Genomic DNA, 9486 nt, shown 5'->3' with positions numbered 1-9486 from the left:
ACTAAGAGAGAGAGAGAGAGAGAGAGATAACCCTAACCCCAAAAGAAGGAGCTAATTGCTCCTTCTTTTGATTTAAAGTTGAGGCAAAAAGGTGAGTTTTGAGTTTGTATTTAAAGGCCTCAACAGAGCCAGACTGTCTGATGTCCATATAGAGGTTATTCCAGAGGAAGAGGACAGGATAGGAAAAGGCCATATGGCCTGCTGACTTCTTTTTAACTCTGTGAACAGATGGGAGCCCTATATTCTGAGAGTGGAGAGTCCTGATTGGAGTATGAGGTTTAAGGAGATCAGACATGTAGGAGGGGGCGTAACCATTAACTAATTTGTAAGTCACCTTAAAGTCTGATCTGACATGATAGCCAATGAAGGGAGTGTTCTAGTTTAAGTTTGGATTCCAGCTACAGTGTTCTGAACAATTTGAAGACTTTTAATACTAACAAAGCGGCAGGCCTGACAAACAAAATGTTACAATACAGTTTGGATGATACAAAGGCTTGAATTTGGGTCTCTGCATCAGCCAAAACTTTTTAATTACTGTTACTTGATCAAACTGTTGTGTCTATGTCGAGCAGGACCAATGACCAGCAACTCAGTTTTATTTGAATTTAGGAGCAAGAAATTACGTCACATCCAGTCTTTCACATCAGACAAGCAGAGAGAAGAGCAAAGTACAAGAACATAACCCTAAGGTGCTCCATATTTACATCAGAAAATATTGATTTGGCATTATTAAAGGACCCACAATAGCCAGGCCAGAGATACCAAGTTTGTTGTCCAATCAGTTGAGGAGTATACAATGATCAATAGTGACAAAAGCTGAAATGAGATCCAGTAACAGAAGCACTGAGGTGGAATCTGAATCCATAATGGGAAAATATAATTTACTACTCTGATAGATATAAATAGGGAGCTGTATTACTGATAGCCTACATACATATTAAATATACAAACAGAAAAAAGTATCAAGATATCATTTAAAGTAGTTCCTTTAGTTGGAAAATGTATTTCTCTACCTTGGTGGGACTGCTAGCACTGGAAGGAGGCAGCTATTGCTCATAGTCAGGGCAGTAGTAGCTGGTTGCAAGCCTTAGGCAGGCCATAAGTTGGTCATCCATCATTGTGGATCTGTACTTTGACTTGATGATTTTCATGTGAAAAAAAGCAGACCCACTCAAATAGGTTAGAGCTGTCTAGGGGGAACTGTGATGATACTTTAGAGGCATTGCAATCCACATCAATACCTGCACCAAATGGAAAACTCAGATAGCTTGCAATAGGTTGCAATTAATCAATTAATGCAAAGTCAGTGAAGCTATTCACAAATTTGGACAAGATGCTTTTAAGTTGCCTCTCATAATGTGCACAATGTCTTTGCCTTGACGTTGAAGTTCTGCCTGTATGTGAGAAAAATTCCAAAATGTAACAGCGTTGCATTCTACTTGACATCTTTTAAGCATTTTCACTGAACTGATCACGTTGATTAGATGGTTATCCTTACCCTGCAGCTCTAAATTAAATCTAGGGTGTAATTTAGATTTTGTTTTTGTTATATTTGTTGAATTACTCTTTACATCCTGAGAGCAATTAATAAATCAAATGCTCTGACAAAAAAAAGGAAGAAACCTGGTATTTATCGGATATCTTGACACCCACTTCAGAGTTGTTACTTGTATTTAACAACAACTGCTGTTAAAAGGAAGACATTTGATACTGTTTTATTTGCACACTTTCCACATAGGCCTACATTTATAAAATTCAAATACATGTAAATATATTGGGCACGGACTCCAACCCTGTTCCTCTTGTCATGCAGTCACCCCTTTCTCACCTGCTCCTGAATCACTTCAAATGCAAATAAGGTCATTTTGTTTGTCATATCTGTCATGCTTGGCAGGAACAAGCAGTAGAGGACTATACCACTAGTAAACAAATGTTATGCTATTTTGTACATGTTGCACAATGTGAATAATAGTCATATCCCAAAAGACATGCTAATAAAACACAAGCTAACCACTCTTTGTCATCATCAGCTGATGACTACAAAAAAGTCCAGATAAAAATAATGAGCAAGATTTCGAAACTAACCACAATTGATATCAGGGAATGATATCATGATCCAATCTGGAATTTTGATAAATGACCAACAATTACAGTAAGACACGCACATATCCAAAATACTATACAATGCAGGGTAGTAAAGTAATGTACTATATTCAGAAAGAAAGGCTGTTATCCAACAAGTGATACCCAGACTGCCATTGCAGTAAAGATGGTGCCTTCAGATGGGGTTGAGACAGATGCTAAATGAAATAAAATATGAATAACTGATTGCAGAAAAATATTGAATGCAGATGCTTTCATACATGGAGGGCTCACTGAAGGGTTTGATGAGTATGATCTAAATCATGTGCTTTGGTCTAAACCAGGGGTTCTCAACGGGAGCGTTCAGAGGACGTCGGGGGGCGCTGCAAGCAATATTTTAGAAAGGGGGGCTTTCACGTGTCTTTGGGGGGCGTTTGTGTGTACGGCCCGCGAGGTAATTCATAAACACACGCAAGAAATCTACTCCAAAAAAATTAATCCAAATCTAGTCCATACCTGTCAACATTGGAATTTCAAAATAAGGGAATTTTTTGGCGGACTCCGTCCATACTTTAACAACTCTCAGACACCCAGCCCCCATATAATGTAAATGTAAACACATAAGGGACGGGTATATACATTTAGGAAATAAATGTTTATTCAAATTATGTATTACTTGTACAGACATGTTTATAAGATTTATGTATTTTATTTGATGAGTTATTATCTTCCTTGCGATGGCAGAGTCGGGCGATTTTTTATACTGGCGAACATCGCTTATTCCGTCGTGTGCAATGCTAGAATCTGAATGGCACACTTTACAAAAAGCACGAGTTTGCCCGACTCTGCTTTTTATTAAATAAGGGAAGGTCTCCTCCCATTTGTTCAGGTACTTGCATAAAGGTTTAACTTGTTTGGCAGGTACAGCTACGTCTCCATCTATCTCCCGTTCACTGTGACTCTCATCCATTCTTTTTCTTCTGTGTTATTGTTCCTATTTTCTTCTTCTGTGTGTTTACTGGCGGATAACGTTTTTCAGCTAAAGTTAAACATAATACTGCCACCTGCTTTACTGGAGGCCTCTTTACCATGTACACTTTTAGAAAAAAATTGTTTTATTTAAAAATACGGGATAATTACAGGAAAATATTTAAACGGAAGGACAGCGGGATAGAAGGAAAAATACGGGATACAGGTATGCTAGAATCTAGTCAGATATAGAATATAACCGGCGACTGACCAAGGTCAGGGTCCTTGAATACAACACGAGCGGAACGTGTCATCACGTGGTCACGTCATGTCAAAAACTTCAATATTAAACTAGACGGTCATTGACATCAGCGAACGCAGCATGGCGAGTGTAACAAAGAGAAAGGTGGATGCGAGAAAGGTGGATTTCTTTGTGGAAGTAAAAGGCCAGTGTTTGCGTGGAATTGCTTGTGGTCATGGAAAAGGCTCTTGAGCTGCATTACAGCACAAAACATGTCAAACTGCACGAGCTGAAAGGACGAGTCGAGTGCGTTTGAATAAAGTTAACATTGTGTGTTTTTAGACTTTTATTTTTATTTTGCTGAGCGATAAAGTGCTGCTTGAAAAACTAAAACAAGCGCCGTCCCCCTTAGCCACCACTGTTCGAAAGCATTAATGTTATTCCAAAGATACACCATGAATAAAACTAATCTGAATTAATGTTAAAACACTAACACTCTGGTCGGGACTTGGACCAGCAGCAGACGAGCTGCACTCTGGCTGCTCGTAGTAGCAGAGCTAACACCAGCAGGGCTAACACCAGCAGAGCTAACGTTATAGCAGAGCTAACACCAGCATCACTGCTGCTCATTCAGGCTCCATTTATAATTAATGTGTTGGATTTTTGACTTTTTTGCACTTTGTAGTTCTCTCCTCTCCTCTCCTCTCGTTTGTTCGAGAAACGGAGAGAATGTGAATACGCAAAGCAACGCCGTAAACACGGATAATGGATAGGGGGGCGCTGGCCCAAAAAAGGTTGAGAACCACTGGTCTAAACAGTCACCAGATCTCAACCCAACTAATATAACAGCACCTATATCAGGGATGGGCAACTTTGAGGATTAGGAAGGGCCACAGAAAATGTGTCCTCACTGCCAGAGGGCCACTTTGCACCCCCCCTCACGGAGCTCCGACAGCACCCGCGCTTGCCCGTCCCTGACCTATATGGTGATTTTTGAGTTACGTGTTTTCACTTCTTTCCATCAAACATCATATGAATGAAAATCTTTTTTGAAGATGAATGCTGCCCAACCCTCCAATGGAGTTCTACACAGTTGGAGAATATATGACAAGGAGCACTGAAGCTGTTATAGAGGATTGCAGTGGAAAATCACTTTATAAGAAAAACTTTGGGTTGAGTTTTCCTCCTTACATGCACACATGTGCAGGTTACAAGTTGCCATTGTCATTAACTAAACCAAGTAGGAAATAGTTCCTCACGATGATTCTCCTCCAAGTCGCAGAATTGTAAATCTCAAACCTGGCAGTATGTCAAGTCTCTATGTCACTGCACTGTTGAGCTCTACAGAACATGAAGTGTGTGATGCGCCTCAACACTGTATGCTCTTTGTGAGTAACTGTCATATTTAAAAGATGGCCACTAGATGGCGCCAGTGAATTTAGCTGGTAAGTAACCAACTCCAACTCCAGCTCCTCTCCATGTTCATGGTAAGAGGCTGGAGCATATTTGGAGAAGCTCGTGTGAGGCCCATGGGTTGCTGGTTTGAATCCCTGGATGCATTGCAACTTTATGACATCAACCAGGTTACTTGAATTACACTGACATGGTGGTTAGTTACAACGCAATGGAAATGTGAGATTTTCAGTAGTGCACTTTTATATCTGTGATGGATATAGATAAACAAAGTTAAAACTTTCTCAGATTATAATTTGTTGAAAATGTAAATTAATTATTAAAAAGGTGGTCAATACTTTTCCTACTTAATGTACCATGTCCCTGCATTATACAAAATAAAGATATTAAAATGCTTAATCAGTATCATGACAGAATATCAACTGAACAGTTTGGACACTCAATATTTAATTTCCCCTGCTATTAATAGTTTAGTGTTGATGTTAGTGACTGAAAACAAGTTAAATAAAATGTTGTCTATACACATTAATCTCTTCACATGTGTCTCCGTAAACTCTCAATATAGTCTAATAGTCTAATACTACTATTGCACTTTGACATTTTTTAAAGTAATAATAAGTCTGAGTCATCCATGCAGGAAACTAGAGCGGCCCAAAAGGAAATCCTGGCTTATCACATGTCTGTATCACATTTAAACAAGAATCAAAGTGCAGTACAATGAAAGCACTTAAAATTAGCGTGTATCACACACTTGATAAATAGGAATTTTGAAATATATATATATATATATATAATATATAATAGCAAGTTAATTGGGGTGACACACTGCTCAGGTAAATAACATGAACATCCTAATTTGGACAAAATGTATTTGAGAGTTGTACAAGGTTTTTCACAAAACAATGGCAATATACTTTTAAAAAGGCAAGTTCTGACATATTTAATATTTTCCTTATTATTTTAATATAATAACACTGATTATTAGAATAGGTATATCATAAAGGATAAAACAAAAATACTTTACTTCAATATTTAAAATGTCTCAGTGCCTGATACATAATATATATTTAACTTCCCTGAAAATATGTAATAATGATTTATCTATGTTTTGATGCATTTATTCGAATTATTATGCAGTATGAGTATAATATGTAATTAAAAAGAAAAGAAAAGAATAGCATGCTTTACATGGGAACACTTTTGAACCAATAGGAAATTAGTGCGGTGCCATACGTCAGGCGTAAGGGGCGTTCTAGAGGCGCGTCTTCTCCTCAGTAGTAAGCGAGCGGAGTTGATGGTAGCGCTCGTGCTCCATTGAAACTGGCTCCCCGCTTCAGTGACAGTACAGGCGGACGAGGGGGCGGACCGGCGAGAGGAAACTTCACAGAAAACAATAGCAGTCACTCCGCTGACCTCCATATAACTGTTATTATTTATCAGCGTTAATATTTCTGAAGACAGGCAACTGTATTTGCTGACAGACGCGCCAGGGGTTGCGTCGGTGGCTCGCGCCCGGCGAAGGAATAACGTTAGTAGGAAAACGGAGAGAAAGGTGAGGTAAAGGCACGTTTGGGAAGAAGAGAAGGAGGACAGTGACAAGTTAGCAGACTCAGCCACAGGTAGCCCCACGTAAGCTGTCGTGGCAGAAGATATCAAAGTGCAGGCGGGTGATGCGGATTTCTCCGGTCGCTGATCGGAGTGCCGCGTCGCAGCAATAAGCGGTGGGGAAAGAGAGAAGAAGCCGAAAACAGAAGAACCACAGCGCTTATCTGCCGCTGCGTCTGTCCGTCCAAGCGGACTCCTAGTCAGAGGGAAGAGCCACCATGTCCCGGAGAAAGCAGAGCAAACCCCGTCAGATAAAGCGTAAGGATGAAACAAGCTCATTACTTAATGTTGCCTTTTTTTGTTGGAGTGTTGTGAGTAGTTTTAGTGTGTGGTGAGCCTCGCACGCTCTGGGAAGAAGCCGCATGTTGTGTGCGGCACTTCGAATGAACTGTACATTCGCTGTAAAGTTAATAAGTAGTATGAAACTCTACTCTAACGCCTGACTGTCTCGACAGTAGTTTTATGACACCGTTTTTATGGTTGAATGTTGCCTAAAACACAAACTAGACCCACTCAGAACACTGTTGTGCATTTGATAATATCAGCAAATTGAACCTTTTAAGTAGCTACAAGTTCAATTGAGTTCAGTTAGGATACAGCATTTTCTCCGAATAGCCTAGAGACGTAGCCTACACCTTCCTTTTTTTTAAAAGAATGCTTTTCAAAGTTATTTAAGCGCCACTTTGGTAGCCTTGCTATCTCGACTGCCCTAGAATATAAAAAGTTTTCATTTATTACCCTGTAAAGAATGCTTTGTCCATTGGCAGCTAAAACTGTAGCCGTGGCTTCCTGTTTAATTCTGTTGTGGAAACGTCAGTGTTCTCTGAAAAAGCTGATGTGAACAGAGATAAAGCAGCGATCCGATGTGAGCCCAGATAAAGATTAAAATTGGATCTTTTTTTATTTGTTTTCTGTCTGAGGCATCGCCGAGGCCGCCGTTGCATTTTCCCCCTGGCTTTTCACTTCTCTTTTCCAGAGATGGGGCGTCAGATAGGCAGCCTGGCTGATCTCTCCTACTGATAGCTGCTTACAATTGGATCTTTTTTTCATCTATCCCTTTAACTCAATAATGCATCTTAAGGCCGCTTGAAAGGCCTTTTCTTGGTCCGACGCTTGGCTGGTCTCCGTGCTTGATGAGTTCTTCCTGTTCATAAAACGTGTGAATTTTTATCGCTGGTGACTGATGTTCAAAGTTGATATAAAAGCATATTAATGATGTTGTGATTAATCCATCCTAAGCATGTTGTACTCTGAGCTAATGGAGAGTCTCAGTCTAAATCTAGTGGCATATTTACACTGGAGATTAAAGTTAAAAGAAACATGGTGTATCTATTTGGACACTACAGCTGGATTGGAAACATGACAGCAGGACAGTTTGTTTGGCAAGTTATCACATTGAGCAAATAATAATATCTTGTCATCAGCGATTGTGTCACTGTGTTCCGAGAAACCTGGTGTCTAAAGGCAACATTTGGATGCTGTATGTTATCACATTATATACATCTAAAGTTATATATGATATGGAATCAGTAATATTCATGTTTAAGTATCCTGGTGCTGGTGGCAGAAGGTGTATTTTCTCCTAGACATGTGACTTTAGTAAAAGGCATGTAATGGCAGACTGGCAAACTAGGGCTGACAATACATTGTCTCACTAAGCTACAGGAGGCAGTGGTGCAAACAGTAAAAGTACTGATTATGCAGAATGGTCCATTTCAGAATATTATGTAGTTATTGCTGTGTAACAATATATCATATTACATTTTTTGATATATTATATTTTGTATTAATAATCGGAATCTTCAAACTAACTAAAGCTATCAAATAAGTGTAGTGGAGTAAAAACTACAATATCTCTCTCTGAACTGAAGTGGAGTGGAAGTATTAAGTAGCATATAATGTAAATATTCAAGTAAAGTAAAAGTACTTTAAAATTGTACAGTACAGTACTTGAGTAAATATACTTTGTTACTTTCCACCACTGATAGGAGATGAAAGGTTTTAATCAGTTGATTAATTAGCCTACTCAGCTAATTAAAGTTACTTCTGTGAGTTTGTCATGCTACAATGAAAGTTAGTTGTTTGGTTTATATGATGTCTGAATATTGGTTTCTGTATTTTTTTTATTGCTCGACCAAAGATTGTTTAATCGAAGAAGACACCATTCTGTGTAACAAAATGGAGAGTTGCTGTGCCAACAGAGTAATAACTAGATGTAGTAAACGTTCTTGTTAGCTGCACACTTTCTTCCATAGATTGCCCCTAATAGCACTGAAATCATGGATGCCATCTATTGTGATCAAGCATACCTGCTGGGTTGGCATGAAGGATGGCTCTTGATGAGGTTCGTTGGTGTGCCACTGCAAGCAGTCTATATAGTCTGTCACTTCCTGTTGTTTTTTACATGTTTCCATAAAGAAGCCTATCAGCTGTGAACTCCCAGCAGGCACCTACAGTAAAGCCAGCAGCGAGGCCTGGAGATGTATCCCAGACCCTGAGGCTGATAAACCAGGGCTAGACTTGGCGTGTATGAGAGAGAGAGAGTGTGTGTGTGTGTACATGTGTTTGTCTCAGGGGTGTTATGGCCGTCTTTATCAGTGCTTCTGGTCCACTATGCTTCCCTGTGCACCAGGCCCCGGCTGTGGTTGAGGCCAGCCAGGCTCTCAGCCCCGTGACTCTCTTGTGATTTGGCAGACATTTTGATAGGAAAGAGTGAGGAGTGATAAGGACTTTGTTCGGCTGGGGTGTGTGGGGGTTCAGCAGAGGTGGGGGCTGCTGGTTCTACCACTAAAACTACTACTATTACTACTTATGCAGTGCATCCACCATATTGTTTTCAGCATGCTGTCACTGATATTATAAATTCCAGTCAGGGCATAGTGTTGTTGGGTCAAGTTTCATCATCACAGTAATATACCTCTAACTTCCTCTCTAAAATAATTCATACAACATACTGTAGTTTGATACAGCTAAAGCCAAGTAATGGTTGTTTAGTTATTGTAAATGGTTGATGTGCATCACGGAAATTTCAATATTGTGTTGTGCAAAGCTGCGCGTCAAGTTAGCTGATTGGTTGATTGTTACATTCAGAATCTGCCCAAGAATAAAATAACCTACCATGCAAAGGTCTCCAAATGACCCTCCTTCATATAGCCCAGAGAATCATGTTACAGCCG

The 9486-nt window shown here is 39.6% G+C and overlaps 1 protein-coding gene across 3 annotated transcripts in view; it reads left to right on the top strand.

The window, feature by feature from the left end:
• Window positions 1-6006: 6006 nt before the first annotated feature.
• The window catches only part of zfpm1 (zinc finger protein, FOG family member 1), a 95303-nt gene continuing 91823 nt past the window's right edge, over window positions 6007-9486 (top strand). For all 3 annotated transcript variants that reach the window (XM_029434170.1, XM_029434169.1, XM_029434168.1), the window contains exon 1: window positions 6007-6568. In XM_029434170.1, the coding sequence (XP_029290030.1) occupies window positions 6529-6568 (40 nt within the window). In that variant the 5' untranslated portion in view covers window positions 6007-6528. The remainder of the gene's footprint in view (window positions 6569-9486) is intronic.

Source organism: Cottoperca gobio, chromosome 6 (genome assembly GCF_900634415.1).
Source record: "Cottoperca gobio chromosome 6, fCotGob3.1, whole genome shotgun sequence".
Classification (NCBI taxonomy): domain Eukaryota; kingdom Metazoa; phylum Chordata; class Actinopteri; order Perciformes; family Bovichtidae; genus Cottoperca; species Cottoperca gobio.
This window is presented reverse-complemented; position numbering and strand designations above follow the sequence as displayed.